Genomic DNA, 22261 nt, shown 5'->3' on the forward strand with positions numbered 1-22261 from the left:
CAGTCCAGTTACTGGCAGAATCCCCTATGTTCTGTGGAGTCATTTTATACCGTGGGACATTATAGTTTAGTCAGATATGTCGCTAAGTCTTGTGATGACATTCCCATGGTCATTTAGACACGTTTTATCTGATACACCAAATTACTATTACTCGTTTTACCTTCTGTGAACAGAACAAACAAATATACATGAATCCTGTTGGCTTATGTTTTCTCACACCAAATTACTATTACTCGTTTTACCTTCTGTGAACAGAACAAACAAATATACATGAATCCTGTTGGCTTATGTTTTCTCACCAGCAATTACTATTAGACCAAATTACTATTACTCGTTTTACAAACAAATATACATGAATCCTGTTGGCTTATGTTTTCTCACCAGCACATTTTGACCAATGTAATATCTCTACAGTTGGTACGCCTGTTTTGAACAGCTCCAGTTCTTTATGGGAGTCTAGGACTAGGAATACTGTTAAATCAAAAACAGTCACCTTACCCCACTCTTTGTTCCTCGTACATTGCTCTGTGGTATTATTGACTGATACATTTATTTTAATAATAGTATTTAATTTTGGAATTTTGTGTTGAATAAAAAGGCTTTGTTTCAAGTTCAACCACAGTCCAGCTACTGGCAGAATTTCCCGTGTTCTGTGGAGTCGTTTTATACTGTGGACATTATACACTCCGCGTCAAAATTAGCGCAACACATGAAATTTTTGACCTTTTTTCATTACTACTTGAAGTTTTATTAAATTTCCTAATAGAAAAGATAAGAAATAATAAAAACAATTAATTTTGGGTAGTTTTTTATTTCAAAAGTCCATTTTTATTCCTTATTTTGAACGAATTAGGGATTTGTTGAAAACAAAGAAAAAAACCCTTATTTATTAAACACACCATGCTTCCTGATAGGCAGGTATTCTTATGCCGTAGTTGACCCTAGTAAGAAGTATTGCCTCCCCTGTTCTTAATCACAGCTTGGAGGCGTCTCTTCATGCTCCTCACCAAGTTACGAAACATTTCTTGAGGGATGTTTCGCCATTCCTCCTTGGCTGCTTGTTCCAGCTCAGGTAGAGTAGCTGGAGCAGGATCTCTGGCTCGAATTCTTCTTTTTAACATGTCCCAAGCATGTTCAATGGGATTGAGGTCAGGACTTATCGCAGGGTGGGGTAAGGTGCCTATCCTGGCCTCTTGAAGGAACTGCGTCACCCTTGCAGCCACGTGGGGACGAGCATTGTCATGCATTAGGATGAAGTCTGTTCCTTGAATGCGGGATAAAGGGACCACATGTTCTTCAAGGATGTCTGTCACATACCTTTCGGCGTTTAAGGTCGGGCTCGGGACACTGACTAACTCCGTGCGACCTTCGGAAGAAATGCCGGCCCAGAACATGACTGACCCTCCTCCATAGGGCTCCCTTTCTGACATACAGGCGTCAGTGAACCTCTCGCCACGCCTCCTCCACACTCGCTCACGTCCATCTGGCGAGTTTAAACACACTCGCGTTTCATCCGAGAACAAAACTATTTTAATTATTTTTTTTTTGAAAATTGCATTGTTGCGCTAATTTTGACGCGGAGCTTAGTTTAGTCAGATATGTCGCTATGTCTTGTGATGACATTCCTATGCTCATTTAGACACGTTTTATCTGATACAATTATACCTACATGGTTTGTTCTTTTATTTTCGCCAAAATTGTCCCATTTCCTACAGAACCTACACAAAGGAAATTTCATTTTTATATCTTGGGCTTTCGTGGCCCAAAGTGTCTCCCTCTTTGAAGAAATACTTTGTTTACACCATTTTCGATTCCCTCCTTAGAAAACATGTTAAACAACTTAAGAGCATAAAGAATTATTGTTTTGGAACAATTTCTATATCAAATTCACTAATCCACTTGATCTAGTCTATAGATAGCAGGTTGTAATTTGTAATAATGGCTTTTTATTTTTAACATTGTAGTTTTATAATAGATGTACAAGTAGGTAAAATAATATCTAATAATAATTATACAAATAAATGGTAAACGACACCCAATTCCAATCAAGAAGGGACATCATTATGACAGAATTTGATATTATTGTACCTGGATACTAATACCCATTCCAGGCAAGAATTGAGTAATCTTTATCTATTATATTTAATGCCTACCTGTACAAAAAAATGTAAATTAGCCTACCACTCACACTAAGAGATTTGTATCTCTTGTTTTGTGAGTGGGGGTTATGCCATTAGATGAACCCAGGCAGGTCGGCTGCGGCGCAGTGGGAATAGGGTGGAAAATCTTGGAAAAGTAGACTGGAAATTTTGAAAAATTTGTTAAATTACCCGGAAAACCGCCCAAAAGCGGTAAAATGCCGCCAACCGTTGCACCGATCTTAACCAAAAGTTTCGTGCCGCATCCTTGTCACATTTTACAGCTGCATACCAAATTTCAAGTCTCTAGCTCTAGAAATAAGCTCAAAACTGACGAAAAAGAACAGTCTCAAATATTCAAATGGAAAATGCAAGCAAGTGTTTCTTTGTTGTTTTTTTCAACTATGGCGTGACGTCACGTGCAGTGTTGTCAAAATATTAGCACTCGCCGCATATCTCGGCAAGTACACGACGGATTTTAAAATCGAAAACAGATTTGTGAATGTGATTTTTGAACGCTTCGTTTTATTTATGTTAGGTTGAATTATTTTTTACATGAGAATCCTCAATTGAGCTCCGAGCTTTTTTAATTCCCATCCATGTCAGTTAGCATCAACAATGGGATTTTTTTTTTCTTTTTTATCATTTCCCCACCATCATATCTGTTGTCGAGTCGTTCCCTCACGCTTCTCCATATTTGAAAAAGTCATCTCCACTCAAGTGCTGAGATGATGCTATCAATGATGAGTTGATGGGGATTAAAAAATATCCCTAAGGAGAGCCCCAAGTTTTTATCATTATTATTTAGAGAGTTGATTAGTACCAATTTAGAGAGTTGATTAGTACCACAGTCCAGCTACTGGCAGAATTCCCTATGTTCTGTGGAGTCGTTTTATACTGTGGACATTATACTATAATAAGGAGATTCTGAGCTCATGTTCTCTTGATTGATGTAATTCAGAATTATTTCTTTTCAGTTCTAGGTTTCTATCCTACTCTCTCTACTAAAAAAAAGGCATGTTGAATTTAAATGTTATACCTGCCTATTTTATGTTGATTTAAATGTTATACCTATTTCCTATTTATGTTGTTACCTATATGTTTGTGGAATAAAATCAATTTGTTCATTTTCTTGCCTGCTTTTCGTGAGGGTGTTGGGAATTAAGAAGAAATTTTTTTTTTTCCAAGAATCTAATATCTAAAATTTGTAAAACAATGGGTACACAAACATTTCCAAGTATACCCACTGTAAGTTGTATTGTTACCCCTTGATGAGTGAGTGTTGCTCTTTAGGACCAATGATCTTCTTCTTCTTCTTCTTCTCCTTATGTCTCTGCACCTTTTCCCAATCTTATTTATTTTGGGGTCAGTGTTACCCTCCTTTATCTTACCCCTCCACATCCTCCTATGTAATGCTTCCTTCTCTATCCCCTTTGCTCCCAAGTCCCACCCTAAATCATCTCTTTTACAAACTCATTTTGAAATGAATTTAGGATGGTGTACCTATATTTTCTTTGTTTTATCATTGTCTAAGTAAATTTCATTACTCGTAAGTAAGTCAATTTTGGTAACTTCTTGGGAGAGAGTAAAAACTATATATTCGTTTTGAACTTTGAAGGTACCTATCCAGACTCTTCAGTGTTGCACTGTGTCCTGTAGTTTAATTATTGCTCTCGCGTTATCTTAGAGTTTTCATAATTAGAGCAGTGATTAGTGTTATTATAGGGTTAGGTTAAATACAAAAAAGAGCTTTCTTTTCCACTGTCATGGCTTCTACATAATTGCCTTTATTATTATTATTATTATTATTATTATTGGAACTTTCTTGGATCAAGAGATACTCTGTAGGTACTCATACAAATATTACTTTCTTCAACAGGCTGCATCAAAGAAGAAATATGTTGAAGAGTCGGAGGATGATAGTTCACCGGATGCCTCATCCGATAGTGATTTTGATGATGAAGATGATCCCGACAAGATCCAAGTCCCAGGAGGTGGCAAAGATCTTGCCACTGCAACAACTAAAATTGGACAAACTGCGGCTCCTTCTGATTCCAACAAATCCAGCACAAGCACTAGCACAGGTTCTAAGAAAGCCAGCATTGATGTTGGAACTGTCAAAGGCAATGTGCCAGGACTTATTCCACCCGACATGAAAAACAACCCAATATTACAGAAACTCATGACCACTCCCAAACTTGTACCTGCTAATATGCCAAGTGGTTTGATGAAATCCACTGGTAAGTGATAAAAATACATGTCTAAATAGTTATAAGAACTAAATAATAAATAAATGAAGGCAAAAACATAGCTAGAGGTGGAGGTTAAATCAGAGTATACTGTGATCTATGTTAAATGTGCCAGACAGCACAAAAAAGAACTTGGAAATTGCATTATGGAAACTGTCACAATGGAAATTTTGGTAAAGTAAGAACTTGCAAACAGCACAGATATTTATAGAATGGTCTGCTGGACCTGGTGGTGGATATTAGAAGCTTCTTAATAATGTCCACTAAGTGAAAAAACTCCTAGATGAAGGAAAAGAACTTGGAAATTGCATTATGGAAACTGTCACAATGGAAATTTTGGTAAAGTAAGAACTTGCAAACAGCACACATATTTATAGAATGGTCTGCTGGACCTGGTGGTGGATATTAGAAGCTTCTTAATAATGTCCACTAAGTGAAAAAACTCCTAGATGAAGTTAGGTACATTTTTGGGAAACTATCCACTATGATTTCTGTTGTTCTTCTAAAGTCCGAAGAGAACACTTCTTAAACCTGTTGTAATATTGGCATTAGTTTTCAAGCTTAGTTTACTTTTCTTAGTTTAATACCACAGTCCAGCTACTGGCAGAATTCCCTATGTTCTGTGGAGTCGTTTTATACTGTGGACATTATACTTCAATCAGATATATTATGTCGCTATGTCTTGTGATGACATTCCCATGGTCATTTAGACACGTTTTATCTGATACAATTATTATTATTAGGTACATTTTTGGGAAACTATCCACTATGATTTCTGTTGTTCTTCTAAAGTCCGAAGAGAACACTTCTTAAACCTGTTGTAATATTGGCATTAGTTTTCAAGCTTAGTTTACTTTTCTTAGTTTAATACCACAGTCCAGCTACTGGCAGAATTCCCTATGTTCTGTGGAGTCGTTTTATACTGTGGAAATTTTACTTCAATCAGATATGTCGCTATGTCTTGTGATGACATTCCCATGGTCATTTAGACACGTTTTATCTGATACAATTATACCTACTTGGTTGTTATAACTTTTTGGTTTTAATTTCTGTCTGTGAGACAGGATTGGCACATGTCTTACTATGTTGAAAGGATTAGGTTTGAAAACCCTTTTTTACAAACAGAAACACTATCTGGGCTCCTAAGGGATAACTTTTGCAATGAGTGATGCTTTTTCGTGCCCCCTGGAGAGAGAGTTTATAAGTATTTTATTTTCTACGTGAAACTGTAAATTCGGCCGAAAGTATGCCACCACTACGTATATCCCATCTCTAACCCCCTCTGTTCTCTCTTGTTCTTCAGGCGCCAAGGAAGGAGGCAAAGCTGCCGCTGCCCCCAAGGCTCAACCCAAACAATCATCTGCCCCTCAACAACAACAGAAACCCGCGGCCAAACCTCAACAACCAGCTGCTAAGAAACCCGCACCAGCCGCTAAGAAACCAGCCAGTGGGGAAGCACCAGCCAAGAAAGCAAAGAAATGAGCGAGCAAAGAGATGTTCAACTGAGTGAGGCGAGAGATGAGAGAGAGAGATATTTCCAATTCCAATAAACTGGTCGTGAGCACTTTACTGAAATCTGGGTGACCAGTTACATGCGCTTGTTTTTACTTTATAAATATAGTGTTATTGAATTTTCTATAAACCCCCTACTGGTTGATTTTTTCTGTCCAAAATCCTCGTAGTCACACTAGCGTCCCCCAAAAAAAAAGGTCCCCATCAAGATTGGAAATCTAATGAAAAATATCCCGTAGGTACCTCTCGGCCGGACATTTTTGCAAACTAGGTTGAAATTGAATACGGCTGCCTGGAAAGAACTGATGGGAAACGCCGACCCTACACGAAAAGGCTATAGAAAGAAGGAGACGAATGAAAGTTGGTTAAAACTTTAGTTGGAGAATAGCGGGCACAAGGGTAAAAAAAAAATGGAAAATTCTGGGGGGAACCGTGGGACCTTTTTAAAATGGTACGGTAACCGGTAACACGGTTTCTGGCTTCACTTTTCTTCAAAGTCAGTACATAGTATCCACGAGTTTTGAAACTCCTTGACAAAAGGGATTTTTTCTCGAGTGTGGGAAAATTCAACAAAGATGACAGGTTTCAAAATATAGCGGTACGTAATGGGGTTTTGTTTTATTTTTGACACTTCGATCGAATGCCGATATATTTGCTACTTACTTCGGATTACTGGGAATCAGTCAACATAGTTTTAACTTTATCAGAAAAGCTTTTCATGATTATTGATTTTTCTTTTTTCCGACTTTTTTAACTGATCAGCTGATTAAGTACAGGGGTACCAACTGTTAAATTAAGTGTCAAGAACATCAGGTTTACCGAGTAGGTATCTAAGGTCGTTCCTTAAGAACGAATTTAGTATTTGAAGCACCTACCAAGATTTAATTCCTATTTTGGATAAGAAAGGGCATGAAATTTACCTCCCGGTCCAAGGTTCGATTCCCGGCGGGGTCGAAGTTTTTGCGGCTCTGTACTGAGTTCACAGTGCAATTAGTCTTGTGAGGACCGTTGAGTATATGTACATTATCTACCTACTTTAATCGAGTAACGGCATTACGAGTGTAAAAAAAACCTGCCGGGGTGGCGTAGTGGTCAAGACGCTCGCCTGGTAAACAGGAGGGCGTGGGTTCGATCCCAGCCGAGGCATGAAATTTTTTATTAATTTATTTGGGAATTTTACCACAATAATGGAGCTCTCTATGGGTTAGGTGGTAGAGATCTCCTTGAGATCCGTTAACCTCGCATAATGGTTACCTTCCCTTTCACTCACAAGAGTCTGTGATTATAAAAAGATTGATTTACCACAAATGATTCTCTTTCTTTATTTCTAGTCTAAAAGCGACACTCAGATATTACCACAAAAAGCCTCTCGACCAGACTTGTCGATTGTAGTAGGTAAAGTCCCTCTCGACAAGACTTGTCGATTGTAGTAGGTAAAAGTCCAAAATAAATGTAGGTACCTATTCGGTGCCTACAATAGTGTAGCATCATTTCCCACAACCCACAAGTCAAATTTTCCCTCCGTGGGATATTTTATCTCCCACGCATAGGCAGATCTATTTTTCTCCCTTTTGTGGTAAAGTCCAAAATAAATGTAGGTACCTATTCGGTGCCTACAATAGTGTAGCGTCATTTCCCACAACCCACAACTCCCACAAGTCAAATTTTCCCTCCGTGGGATATTTTATCTCCCACGCATAGGCAGATCTATTTTTCTCCCTTTTGTGCGATCCCACAAGTCAAATTTTCCCTCCGTGGGATATTTTATCTCCCACGCATAGGCAGATCTATTTTTCTCCCTTTTGTGCGAGGAAAAAAAAACTTTTCCCATACGAGCCGACTTTTTTCCGTGTGTGCGAAAAAAAAATCCCTCTCATTTTGTTTTTTTCCTCCAATGAATCAACATGGCGCGGCTAACAAATTAATTGTTCAAAAAAATACACAAATTTTTCTATCATTTCGCGAGTTTGGTGCATTGATTTGGGCTTTTTAGTGCTTAAATCCGATCAAATTGGACAACCTAGGTAAAGTCCAAAATAAAATAATGTAGGTACCTACCTATTCGGTAGCGTCATTTCCCACAACCCACAAGTCAAATTTTCCCTCCGTGGGATATTTTATCTCCCACGCATAGGCAGATCTATTTTTCTCCCTTTTGTGCGAGAAAAAAAAAAAACTTTTCCCATACGAGCCGACTTTTTTCCGTGTGTGCGAAAAAAAATCCCTCTCATTTACTCATTTTGTTTTTTTCCTCCAATGAATCAACATGGCGCGGCTAACAAATTAATTGTTCAAAAAATACACAAATTTTTCTATCATTTCGCGAGTTTGGTGCATTGATTTGGGCTTTTTAGTGCTTAAATCCGATCAAATTGGACCATATACACAAATTTTTCTATCATTTCGCGAGTTTGGTGCATTGATTTGGGCTTTTTAGTGCTTAAATCCGATCAAATTGGACCATTTTCGCCATGGCAAAACCTCGAAGAGCCGTAAGTATTACTCGATTGAGCTGAAAATCGATAAAATCTGGGTTTGTTCGGGGTGAATAATTAAAGAATCTGGAGCTTCTCTAACTTTCGGCGTCTTCAAATTTCCTCAAAGTTGTCCGTCTTTCGAGTGAATCTTAGGTGCTAAAAGAGTTCCAAATGCTTTCTAAAGTGTATTTTCGGCGTCTTCAAATTTCCTCAAAGTTGTCCGTCTTTCGAGTGAATCTTGGGTGCTAAAAGAGTTCCAAATGCTCTCTAAAGTGTAGATTTGACTTCTTTCCATAGTTGAACGTTTGATTTTTGGTAGAAGAAGTGAAAAATACGGTGTCTTTCTAAACAAAACTCCAATGTTTCTTGTAGGATGTTAAAGAAATGAACTTCTTTGATTTGCAAGTCCCCCCTGTACTTCTTTACCTACTTCTTACTTGAAGCTCATTTCATTTTGTGCTTGTGTGTTCATAAAAGCTCCTTCTTACTATCTTTAATCCAAGCCTTCTTGGGCATTTTGTTAGTGTGAGATGTTTATCTCAGAGAGAAATGGTTAACCCTTTGTAATAGAATATTCAGTGTTCTCTGCACAGTGTTTCTGAATAAAACTCACAGTTATCATGAAAGTTAAAGAGTCTGAATTTACAAGTGACGACTTGAGCTAAAAATAGTTGTAAAAACCATAGAGCTTTTTGCTCTCAGTTCTATGCGGTTTGAAGTCGTCACTTTCTATCACAGTCCAGCTACTTGCAGAATTTCCCTATGTTCTGTGGAGTCGTTTTATACTGTGGACACTATAGTTTGGTCAGATATGTCGCTATGTCTTGTGATGACATTCTTATGATCATTTAGACACGTTTTATCTGACACATTAAATTCCAATCTACTTCTTACTTGAAGCTCATTTTATTTTGTGCTTGTGTGTTCATAAAAGCTCCTTCTTACTATCTTTAATCCAAGCCTTCTTGGGCATTTTGTTAGTGTGATATGTTTATCTCGGAGAGAAATGGTTAAGTAACCCTTTGTAATAGAATATTCAGTGTTCTCTGCACAGTGTTTCTGAATAAAACTCACAGTTATCATGAAAGTTAAAGAGTCTGAATACTTGAAAATGATGGCAGAAAAAAAGGAGGTAAGATAAGTACTTACTTGTCAAATTCCTGCTTATCTATAACATTTCACATACCTATGCTGTCTTTTCATACCTATGTGTTTAAAACATGCTTGCCAAATTTTATCAAAGGCCTTTACATCCCATCCCCTTGAAGATAGAATGAGGCTCATAAATCTATCAGCAAACTTATTTTATGTACCTAAATTTATTGACATTTTCTTTTGAAGTTCTTCAAACTCAGAAGAAAAACCCCTTATGAACAAAGAAAAAAACAAGTCACACAAAGAGGAAGAAGAAAAACAAATTTATGCAAAAATTACATTTTGTTCCCTTGCTTTTTTTTCTTTCTATTTTTGGTACTTGTGCAGAAGTTATGTCAGTGGAAGATTGCTACCAAAGGAACTGGCACAAACAAGCAGTGACCAGTGTTATTATAGGGTTAGGTTAAACGCAAAAAAGAGTTGACAATTCACAAAAAGAGGAAGAAGAAAAACAAATTTATGCAAAAATTACTTTTTGTTCCCTTGATTTTTTTTTTCTTGGTACTTGTGCCGAAGTTATGTCAGTGGAAGATTGCTACCAAAGGAACTGGCACAAACAAGCAGTGACCAGTGTTATTATAGGGTTAGGGTTAGGTTAAACTCAAAAAGAGTTTTCACAATTAGAGTTAGAGCAGTGATTAGTGTTATTATAGGGTTAGGTTAAACACAAAAAAGAGCTTTCTTTTCCACTGTCATGGTTTCTGCATAATTGCCTTTTTATTATTATTATTATTATTACTCCACATCCTCCTATGTAATGCTTCCTTCTCTATGCCCTTTGCTCCCAAGTCCCACCCTAAATCATCTCTTTTACAAACTCATGTTGAAATGAATTTAGGATGATGTACTTATATTTTCTTTGTTTTATCATTGTCTAAACTTCATTACTCGTAAGTAAGTCGATTTTGGTAACTTCTTGGGAGAGACCAACCTCAGTGGTGCAGTTGTTAACGCGTTGGACTTTGGATCTGGAGGTTGGTGGTTCGAGTCCAAGTCATGTCATGAAATTTATCTAGGTGAAATAATCGGGGAACGATGTTTGTGTCAAGCATTTAAATATGCTTAACACAATTAAAATTCCTTTAACTTCTTGGGAGAGAGTAAAAACTATTTATTTATTTATTTATACCTATCCAGACTCTTCAGTGTTGCACTGTGTCCATAATTATTGCTCTCGCGTTATCTTGATTTTTTTTTTTTTTTTTTTTCGAAATACCATCATGGATTAAAGTTAAGCCAACTTTGTGTGTGGTTGGTATCCAGATGGGTGACCATCTGGGGCAATCGCATGCTGCCGGATATTTCTGATTCCGCTTAGACTGGGTGGGGTTACTATGAGGAGGAGTGTAGAAAAAATGTTTAAAAAATATGGTGTGAACATCACACGACTTTCCTTATCCTATTGAAAGATGCTCATTTGGTGTTCTTCTATTGTAACCGTTTAGTCAGTATAGCTGGTCTCTGCACCTTTTCCCAATCTTATTTATTTTGGGGTCAGTGTTAACCTCCTTTATCTTACCCCTCCACATCCAACTATGTAATGCTTCCTTCTCTATCCCCTTTGCTCCCAAGTCCCACCCTAAATCATCTCTTTTACAAACTCATGTTTACAAACTTTTACAAACTGATGTATAATTTTCTTTGTTTTATCATTGTCTAAACTTCATTACTCGTAAGTCGATTTTGGTAACTTCTTGGGAGAGAGTAAAAACTATTTATTCGTTTTGAACTTTGAAGGTACCTATCCAGACTCTTCAGTGTTGCACTGTGTCCTGTAGTTTAATTATTGCTCTCGCGTTATCTTTATTATTATTTTTTTTTTTTTTTTCGAAACTACCATCATGTCTGGGAGAGAATAAGGACTCCAAAAATACCAACATGTAACTCCTTTTCGCCAAAAATTGACTTACGCAGTTGTGAAGTTTGGACGACACTATGTTAATTGTTAAAATATTTTGGGGCTTTAGAATTAGATTCTCATACTATGTATGTAGGTTTATTATGTGTTTAAATGATTGTTGTGTAGAAACCTCCAGATAGTTATTTGTTTGAAGAATCACTGACAGTTGTGGAGACCCATGTTCCTCTATTCGATATTCGGTGTCCTCTATGTGTTCAGGTGTCGGTGGGAACTCAATGAATCCAATGTTAGGGCTGCCCAAGATGATGGGGGGACCGAGTAGCGGCATGATTGACCTGAACAAAACCAACATGCCCCCTAGTCTCCTAGCAGGGTTCAAGGGGATGCCCAACATGAGTGCGGGGGCCGCGGGCAACATGATGATGAATATGATGACCATGGCAGCCGCTGCAGGAGGGGCAGGGGGCCCGGGGGGGCTCCTTGGGTTTCCTCCCTTCGGAATGGCCCCGTTCATGAATCAGATGTTGAACCCGGGCGGCAAGATGGGCGGAGGTAATACTTGTTGTGCCATTTGTTATTCCTGATGGTGGCTTGTAACATTGTGGAGTTTGATCTATTCACCATAACGTCTTGTCTCGCACTCCTCTTTCCTCTGCTTGTTGTATACTTTCTTTCCTCTCACCCCTCTCTCTCTCTCTCTTCTCTGCTTTTTGCCCATTAGGCGCTTTACCTATGGTTTTTGCATGTCGTTCGCGCTTTTTGATACCTAGGCGAATGTTCTAATCATCAAGCCGTTTGTTATCCCTGATGGTGGCTTGTAACATTGTGGAGTTTGATCTATTCACCATAACGTCTTGTCTCGCAACTCCTCTTTCCTCTGCTTGTTGTATACTTTCTTTCCTCTCACCCCTCTCTCTCTCTCTCTCTCTCTTCTCTGCTTTTTGCCCATTAGGTGCTTTACCTATGGTTTTTGCATGTCGTTCGCGCTTTTTGATACCTAGGCGAATGTTCTAATCATCAACTTCTGTCATTAAGATACTTACTAATATACATATTTTTTTCTCTGCTTTCTACTTGTAGTTTTCCTCATCTTTACACCCTCCCTTGCTTTTGTGCATTCTCTTTTTCTCTCTTGTCAATCTTACCTCTCTTTCTCTCTGCCTCCCTCTCTCTCTCTCTCTGGTAGATTTGTATAAGCTTATCCGACCTTTAGGGTTGTTCCCTCTCTCTGGTAGATTTGTATAAGCTTATCCGACCTTTAGGGTTGTTTGCCCCTACACCTAAGCCTCGTAGTGGGCTCTCTCTCTCCCTCTTCATTGCTTACACGCTTTCCTTATTTCTCTCTCTCTCTCTCTCACTATTGATTGCTCACACACTTTCCTTATTTATTTTTTTAATTGTTTCTCTCTCTCTCTCGCTTCCGAATCAGGTGAATTTTGAACCTGGTTGAAACGCATGCTTGTTTTCCCCCTCTTAAGGCGCTCTAACACTTCTGTTTGTATTTGCTTCCTATTCTTTAACTTTCGTGTGTTTCCCCCCCCCCCCTTGTAGCAGTCCGTGCATGATTTTCTAAAGAAGAGTGATTTTCAAAGGACGTTTACTTACTTACAAATAATTAACAAAGTACATACATACTTGGGTAAGTTCAGCATTTACAAATTTACATACAGTGAGAAGAACGAAACGTACGAGTCTGGGACACAGTTGTGAGTTCAAGCTTCGTCCAAAGATATGAAATACTTTTGGTAATACCTACTTCTGCAGAGTTACGGCCGCCCGCCCGCCGATCCATCGGATGGTCCAGTTAGTTTATTTTTGGTTTGAGAAGTCCAAGAGAAAACGACCGGTTTTTTCCTGAGCCAAACCTAGGAACACCGCTCTGTAAAGTAAAATCAAAGTCGAGTCAGTTGAAATATGAGTTACTGGTTACATAACGGGCGGCGAACCCTGAGTACCTGCGTCATCATTAAATCATAGATGATCATTAGGTACGCCAGACGGTTAGGTCCAGTGGTATTTCACGCGGCTTTGCTTGCCATGCAGAAGCTCGCGGGTTCCGAATCCCCACCATCCGAAAAAAAATTGTTGGTGGCCACAGTTGGTGCGAGTGGCATAACGGGCGTTGGCTTGCCATGACAGAAAGGTCCCCGGATTCGGAATCCCACCATCGGACAAAAAAGTTGGACAAACACTCGATTTTTCGATTCGCAAATATTTCAACGCGTTACTTTCTGGTGTTCTCGGTGTTGACCCAGCCACCCGTAATTATGGGAATGTATTGTTCTCTCTCGCCGCCATCTAGATGAGAGGCCATACTACGGGAATGGGCATGCTACGACACAAGGCACAAGGCGGTCTAATGTAGCAGTTGTTCATTGCTACGAAATAAAAACGGCCGGTGGAAACCCCATTTTTTAAAAAAAAAAAAAAAAAAAAAAAAAATCGTAGATAGTTGCATGTATTCTGGTGTCGGCTCAACGTAATTACCCTCTGTCTTCTCTCTCCCTCTCTCTCCCCCTTACCGCCCATTTCTTTCCCCCGTCTCCCATCGGACTAGGCAGTGGAGGAGGCGGAGGTCTAGATCTGGCAACACTGCTCGCCAATAATCCCCTTCTCCTCGCAGCGAGTGGCGGCAACGCTGCATTGCTCGCTCAGTTGTTACAAGCACAAGCCATGTCCGGGAACCTGTTCAACCCGGGAATGTGGCAACAGCCGGGGAATATGATGGGGAACAAGATGTTCATGCCCATGATGAATGATGCCAGTATGCGCCAGGAAGCGCAGCAGCAGGAGGAAGAGGACAATGATGATGAGGTAAGATTTATTTTTTTTGGGGGTCGGAAATTTGGCACTTTTTTTCACAGTTGAGTTTTTTTTAGGGATATCATAACTTTTTGCTATATTTTGAAATGATGTGGGTGTTTTTTACATAAGAGGCAGTAGTTTAAGTGTTAGGATCATATCAGGCTTTATTACTCACCTCTGTTATTCTCACGAGGTTGTGTGCATCGAGAGTACCCCAAAATAGCCAAATAGGCTACCCCCAAATTATTATTATTATTATTATTATTATTATTATTATTATTATTAACATCATTATTTGAGAACATTGTGGAATTTGATCTATTCACCATAACGTCTTGTCTCGCACTCCTCTTTTCTCTGCTTGTTGTATACTTTCTTTCCTCTCACCCCTCTCTCTCTCTCTTTTCTGCTTTTTGCCCATTAGGCGCTTTACCTATGGTTTTTGCATGTCGTTCGCGCTTTTTGATACCTAGGCGAATGTTCTAATCATCAACTTTTGTCATTAAGATACTTACTAATATACATATTTTTTTCTCTGCTTTCTACTTGTAGTTTTCCTCATCTTTACACCCTCCCTTGCTTTTGAATTAAAGTTAAGCCAACTTTGTGTGTGGTTGGTATCCAGATGGGTGACCATCTGGGGGCAATCGCATGCTGCCGGATATTTCTGATTCCACTTAGACTGGGTGGGGTTACTATGAGGAGGAGTGTGGAAAAAATGTTTAAAAAATCTGGTGTGAACATCACACGACTTTCCTTATCCTATTGAAAGATGCTCATTTGGTGTTCTTCTATTGTAACCGTTTAGTCAGTATAGCTGAAAACTGCCAAAAAGTGGTCGAAAGCCGCCAAAAAGCGGCAAAATGCTGCCAAGCGTTGCACTGATCTTAACCAAAAGTTTCGTGTCGCATCCTTGTCACATTTGACAGCTGCATGCCAAATTTCAAGTCTCTAGCTCTTACAATGATAAGAGAATAACAAAGGAAAACGAAAATTGAATAAATAAAAACATAAACAAAAGAAAGAAAAATATGGAAAAATCCCAACTCAGGGGCGGGATTAATGCCTAGGGCATTCTCTTCCATCCAACCCAAAAATGTTTTACTCTGGAAATTTTGCTCATCACAGTTTGTTGCTTTATGTAGGTATATTTCATGGGGTCGAGTGGATTGGAACTTATCACTTGTATACCTACTCGTTTTATCAAGGGTCTAGGTTTACCTTGCCCTTAGGATCAATTTAATTTAAAGGAACCAATCACTGATGACACTCTGTAGTGTAATTAATACGGATGTTTTTCTTCTCTATTGCCTTGCAGAACATGGGTGTTGCCGAGACCTATGCAGACTACATGCCAACCAAACTCAAGATAGGACGCAAACATCCAGATCCTGTCTCTCAGTCTTTCTTAGCTTTCCGTGTCTGATTCATCAAAGGTACATTTTTGATTCTATTTGATTTTTACTTTCCTTATTCTAATCCTTTTTCTCTCTCCTTTTAATGTCAGCTATTGAGCTGACTAAAACTGGTTGGATGGAAGAGCTCACTGAGTGAGAATCCTGCCATAAAAAAAAAAAAAAAATAATAATAGCAAACATCCGGATCCTGTCGTAGAAACGGCTTCCCTGTCCAGTGTGGAACCTACTAATGTATGGTAAGGCTACTAATTCATTTCCAAGAGGTTTAATTAGTTTTATTTCCAAGAGGTTTGATAGATTGAACTGTAACAACGTCTCGAGAGCGAACAGGAGAGGACAGGATAGGAGAAAAGCCAACCCTTTCGTGTTCCCTAGAAAAAACCTTAAGAACAGAAGAAGACAGGATAGGAGAAAAGCCAACCTCAGTCTTTCTTAGCTTTCCATGTCTGATTCATCAAAGGCACATTTTTGATTCTATTTCATTTTTACTTTCCTTATTCTAATCCTTTTTCTCTCTCCTTTTAATGTCGGCTATTGAGCTGACTAAAACTGGTTGGATGGAAGAGCTCACTAAGTGAGAATCCTGCCATAAAAAATAATGAAAAATTAAAAAAAAAGAAAGAAAAAAAAAATTGTGCTTGTCTCTTACAAAGACAGGAGAATAATATGGAGATTCTGAGCTCATGTTCTCTTGATTGATGTAATTTAGAATTATTTCTTTTCAGTTCTAGGTTTCTATGAAAACCTTGAGAACAGAAGAGGACAGGATAGGAGAAAAATTAACCCTTTCGTGTTCCCTAGAAAAAACCTTAAGAACAGAAGAGGACAGGATAGGAGAAAAATTAACCCTTTCGTGTTCCCTAGAAAAAACCTTAAGAACAGAGGAGGACAGGATAGGAGAAAAGCCAACCCTTTCGTGTTCCCTAGAAAAAACCTTAAGAACAGAAGAAGACAGGATAGGAGAAAAGTTAACCCTTTCGTGTTCCCTAGAGAAAACCTTAAGAACCGAAGAGGACAGGATAGGAGAAAAGTTAACCCTTTCGTGTTCCCTAGAGAAAACCTTAAGAACCGAAGAGGACAGGATAGGAGAAAAGTTAACCCTTTCGTGTTCCCTAGAGAAAACCTTAAGAACCGAAGAGGACAGGATAGGAGAAAAGTTAACCCTTTCGTGTTCCCTAGAGAAAACCTTAAGAACCGAAGAGGACAGGATAGGAGAAAAGTTAACCCTTTCGTGTTCCCTAGAGAAAACCTTAAGAACAGAAGAGGACAGGATAGGAGAAAAGTTAACCCTTTCGTGTTCCCTAGAAAAAACCTTAAGAACAGAAGAGGACAGGATAGGAGAAAAGTTAACCCTTTCGTGTTCCCTAGAAAAAACCTTAAGAACAGAAGAGGACAGGATAGGAGAAAAGCCAACTCTTTCGTGTTCTCTAGAGAAAACCTTACTAGCGACCTACCCTCCAAGCTAACTAGTCGAATGGTTTGATTTATTATGAAATTTGAAAAAAAAAAAAAAAAATCAACAAACAGAGATAATTTGTTCGTCAGGATTTGGATACCATTGGGTTTTTGGGGACCCTTTCTGTGGTTCTTCTGTGAATTACTCACTAGGTAATATACACAACACATAGGCAGGTACCTGAAGTAGTGACAGACGGGCGATTGAACTTATGGGAGTAGGCTGGAGGACATTTGACCGATTGAAGTGATAATTATCTATTTGACCTCCATCACTCCAGGTACTCGATCTCAATACCGGAGAGTACCATCAAGACAGGCGCTCTATCCGCCCTACAGTTAGAAGCTATTACATACGCATCACAAGCACATGAACAGTTTCTACCGGATGGAACTAGGGCCGGATTTCTAGTCGGTAAGTTGATTAAAGTTAAGCCAACTTTGTGTGTGGTTGGTATCCAGATGGGTGACCATCTGGGGCAATCGCATGCTGCCGGATATTTCTGATTCCGCTTAGACTGGGTGGGGTTACTATGAGGAGGAGTGTAGAAAAAATGTTTAAAAAATATGGTGTGAACATCACACGACTTTCCTTATCCTATTGAAAGATGCTCATTTGGTGTTCTTCTATTGTAACCGTTTAGTCAGTATAGCTGAAAACTGCCAAAAAGTGGTCGAAAGCCGCCAAAAAACGGCAAAATGCCGCCAAGCGTTGCACTGATCTTAACCAAAAGTTTCGTGTCGCATCCTTGTCACTTTTGACAGCTGCATGCCAAATTTCAAGTCTAGCTCTTACCGTTCTCGAGATATTTTGTTTACAGACACACAGACACACACACGGACCAATGGCTGAAACTTTGGATTTAGGCTCTAGGGACCTCAAAACGTGTTTTGGCACTAAGATCTGACCATCGAAAATTTGACCCGAATAGGTACATTACTTTCCTTCCTAAAGGGTTAGGAAAGTAAAAAGACACATTTTTCATTCCGTAGAATTTGTAGCAATGCAACAAATGCTACCTTAGATTTTATGTACTCCTTGTCGTAGCATGCCTACCCAGTAGTATGTTCCTATCAAACGTGATCATCAGAAAAAGCAACCCCTTAAAATATTTGCGTTTTGCAATCGGGAGACTAGTATCAAAACGTGTTTTGGCACTAAAAACTGACCATCGAAAATTTGACCCGAATAGGTACATTACTTTCCTTCCTATAGGATAAGGAAAGTAAAAAGACACATTTTTCATTCCGTAGAATTTGTAGTAATGCAACAAATGCTACCTTAGATTTTATGTACTCCTTGTCGTAGCATACCTACCCAGTAGTATGTTCCTATCAAACGTGATCATCAGAAAAAGCAACCCCTTAAAATATTTGCGTTTTGCAATCGGGAGACTAGTAACTTTTTTTTGTCGCCGTATGCTGATGGGCATCGAACCCAGAACCTTCTGCATGTTAGTACGTTACCACGGGGCTAACCATGTTATTATCCTATCAAACGTGATCATCAGAAAAAGCAACCCCTTAAAATATTTGCGTTTTGCAATCGGGAGACTAGTAACTTTTTTTTGTCGCCGTATGCTGATGGGCATCGAACCCAGAACCTTCTGCATGTTAGTACGTTACCACGGGGCTAACCATGTTATTATCATGTTCCTATCAAACGTGATCATCAGAAAAAGCAACCCCTTAAAATATTTGCGTTTTGCAATCGGGAGACTATGAATAAGTAGTAACATTTTTTTGTCGCCGTATGCTGATGGGCATCGAACCCAGAACCTTCTGCATGTTAGTACGTTACCACGGGGCTAACCATGTTATTATCCCCTCAGGTGACGGAGCTGGAGTGGGGAAAGGTCGCACTATTGCGGGTTGCATATTCGAGAATTGGTTGAAGGGGCGGAAGCGAGCTCTCTGGGTGTCGGTGTCGAATGATCTCAAGTACGATGCAGAGAGAGATCTGAAGGATATAGGAGCACCCAAGATAGAGGTGCATGCCATGAACAAGTTCAAATATGCCAAGATCTCATCGGCTCCTAACGGTAAGACTGATTCTTCACTCTTCCTTTCTTTCTTCCTTTCTTTCTTCCTTCCTTTCTTTCTTCCTTCCTTTCTTTCTTTCTTCCTTCCTTTCTTTCTTTCTTCCTTTCTTTCTTTCTTTCTTCCTTTCTTTCTTCCTTCCTTTCTTTCTTCCTTCCTTTCTTTCTTCCTTCCTTTCTTTCTTCCTTTCTTCCTTCTAAGTTCAAATATGCCAAGATCTCATCGGCACCTAACGGTAAGACTGATTCCTCACTCTTTCTTTCTTTCTTTCTTCCTTTCTTTCTTCCTTCCTTTCTTTCTTCCTTCCTTTCTTTCTTTCTTCCTTTCTTTCTTTCTTTCTTCCTTCCTTTCTTTCTTTCTTCCTTTCTTTCTTCCTTCCTTTCTTTCTTCCTTCCTTTCTTTCTTCCTTTCTTTCTTCCTTCCTTTCTTTCTTCCTTCCTTTCTTTCTTTCTTCCTTTCTTTCTTTCTTTCTTCCTTTCTTTCTTCCTTCCTTTCTTTCTTCCTTCCTTTCTTTCTTTCTTCCTTTCTTTCTTTCTTCCTTCCTGTCGTAGAAACGGCTTCCCTGTCCAGTGTGGAACCTACTAATGTATGGTAAGGCTACTGATTCATTTCTGAGAGGTTTAATTGGTTTTATTTCCAAGAGGTTTGATAGATTGAACTGTAACATCGTCTCGAAAGCGAACAGGGGAGGACAGGATAGGAGAAAAGTTAACCCTTTCGTGTTCCCTAGAAAAAACCTTAAGAACAGAAAAGGACAGGATAGGAGAAAAGTTAACCCTTTCGTGTTCCCTAGAGAAAACCTTAAGAACCGAAGAGGACAGGATAGGAGAAAAGTTAACCCTTTCGTGTTCCCTAGAGAAAACCTTAAGAACAGAAGAGGACAGGATAGGAGAAAAGTTAACCCTTTCGTGTTCCCTAGAAAAAACCTTAAGAACAGAAGAGGACACCTTCCTTCCTTTCTTTCTTCCTTCCTTTCTTTCTTTCTTCCTTTCTTTCTTCCTTCCTTTCTTTCTTCCTTCCTTTCTTTCTTCCTTCCTTTCTTCCTTCCTTTCTTTCTTCCTTTCTTCCTTCCTTTCTTTCTTCCTTCCTTTCTTTCTTCCTTCCTTTCTTTCTTCCTTCCTTCCTTTCTTTCTTCCTTTCTTTCTTCCTTCCTTTCTTTCTTTCTTCCTTTCTTTCTTCCTTTCTTTCTTCCTTCCTTTCTTTCTTCCTTCCTTTCTTTCTTCCTTCCTTTCTTTCTTCCTTCCTTTCTTTCTTCCTTCCTTCCTTTCTTCCTTCCTTCCTTTCTTTCTTTCTTCCTTCCTTTCTTTCTTCCTTTCTTTCTTCCTTCCTTGCTTTCTTTCTTCCTTTCTTTCTTTCTTCCTTCCTTTCTTTCTTTCTTCCTTTCTTTCTTCCTTCCTTTCTTTCTTTCTTCCTTCCTTTCTTTCTTCCTTCCTTCCTTTCTTCCTTTCTTTCTTTCTCTTAAGTTATTTATGTCTTTGGGTGGCAGGATTCTCCTGAAGGAGCTCTTCCATCCAACCACTGATATTTCTTTCACTGTGAGCCCTGGAGATATTTTACCAGGGAGGTCTTGAATGTTCTTAGACTTTGTGAGTCCTTTATAAGCTTGTAACCCTATGGAGATTCGAGTTGCCCTCCCCAAAATTGTTTTATTTTGTCCATACCAAATGGATTTGAGTTAAATGTAGTTTTATGGTGACATCCTACACGCAAAAAGTCTAAACGCCGTATGTCAAAAAAATCGATTTTTGTTTTTTTTTTTTGGTGCCAAATGGTTCCTATGATCCTAAATTTTGATCCTATATATTTTTTTTTCTTTATCCTAAACCCCTTAAAAACCACTAAAACGTTTTGCCGTATAGATTGAAATCTTTAAACTCGCTTTCCCGAAAGTAGGGTTTTTTGACATACGGCGTTTTCGCTTAGCACGGCAGTATTATGTAACGTGAAGTAGTGCAATCGGTCTAAATTTTCAATACCGGGAAATGTTCGTTTTAGAGTCCTCTGGGTCCAGAAAAGTGGTTTATTTTTTCATAACTTCATTTCTCATTTCTTACCTATTATTATTATTACTTTCTCCCCGCAGGCAATGTAAAGAAAGGCGTGATCTTCTCAACCTACTCGGCCCTGATAGGCGAGTCAAACAGTGCAGGAGGTGCGTACAAGACGAGACTCAAACAGTTGCTACAGTGGTGTGGTGAAGATTTCGACGGCCTCATTGTATTTGATGAGTGTCATCGGGCTAAGAACTTGTGTCCGGTGGGCAGCACCAAACCCACTAAGACAGGTAAGTGAGAGGCATACTACGACACAGACCACACGCGTCTAATATGGCAGTTGTTTCATTGCTATGAAATAAAAACGGCGGTGAAACAGTAGAATCATCTAAAAAAAAAAAAGACCTAAACCAGTTTAGTTAGCTCCAAATACTTGAAAACCCAGGCCAAGAGATTGGTGAAACACACTTAAAACCAATAAGAAAGATTTCAGTTGACATAATGATTAATTAATTATATATTATAAGTCCACACATGGCCTTGATGCTTAGCGTGTAAATAAATAAATAAATAAAAAATATATTATAAGTTATAAGGTAAAGTCTGGCTGAGGGATTATACCAGCTTAGTTTGACTGGAGGACACTAGCCTGAAATTTCCCTTGGTCAAGCACAGAGCCGGTAAAACTTCGGCCCCGCCGGTAATGGAACCCGGGACCTCCGGCCTGCAAGCCAAGTGTGATACCCGCGCGGGAACGGAGGTTTCTCTCCAAGGGCTACTCCTTATTGGGCGCACGGTAGTGTGCCAGGCCAAGTTTGAATACAAACAAAATAACACTAATTATTCCTGTTGGTTTGCAGGGAGGCAATCAAGTGTGGCAAATGTGTGGTGATAGGATTACAAAGTTTTTTGGTGCCAAATGGTTCCTATGATCCTATATTTTTTTTCTTTATCCTAAACCCCCTTAAAAACCACTAAAACATTTTGCCGTATAGATTGAAATCTTCAAACTCGCTTTCCCCAAAAGTAGGGTTTTTTGACATACGGCGTTTTCGCTTAGCACGGCAGTATTATGTAACGTGAAGTAGGTAGTGCAATCGGTCTAAATTTTCAATACCGGGAAATGGGTGGAAATGTTCGTTTTAGAGTCCTCTGAG

At 39.1% G+C, this 22261-nt stretch overlaps 1 protein-coding gene across 1 annotated transcript in view; it reads left to right on the plus strand.

The window, feature by feature from the left end:
- The first annotated feature begins 3353 nt into the window (after positions 1 to 3353).
- The window catches only part of LOC103506972 (protein strawberry notch-like), a 45873-nt gene continuing 26965 nt past the window's right edge, over positions 3354 to 22261 (plus strand). Inside the window, 9 exon segments of the mRNA XM_026821933.1 lie at positions 3354 to 3386; positions 4018 to 4378; positions 11651 to 11944; positions 13950 to 14206; positions 15516 to 15579; positions 15794 to 15851; positions 17352 to 17485; positions 18903 to 19112; positions 21194 to 21394. Of these exon segments, the coding sequence (XP_026677734.1) occupies positions 3354 to 3386; positions 4018 to 4378; positions 11651 to 11944; positions 13950 to 14206; positions 15516 to 15579; positions 15794 to 15851; positions 17352 to 17485; positions 18903 to 19112; positions 21194 to 21394 (1612 nt within the window).

The sequence above is a fragment of the Diaphorina citri genome, unplaced genomic scaffold (genome assembly GCF_000475195.1).
Source record: "Diaphorina citri unplaced genomic scaffold, Diaci psyllid genome assembly version 1.1 scaffold277, whole genome shotgun sequence".
NCBI classification, from domain to species: Eukaryota; Metazoa; Arthropoda; class Insecta; order Hemiptera; family Psyllidae; genus Diaphorina; species Diaphorina citri.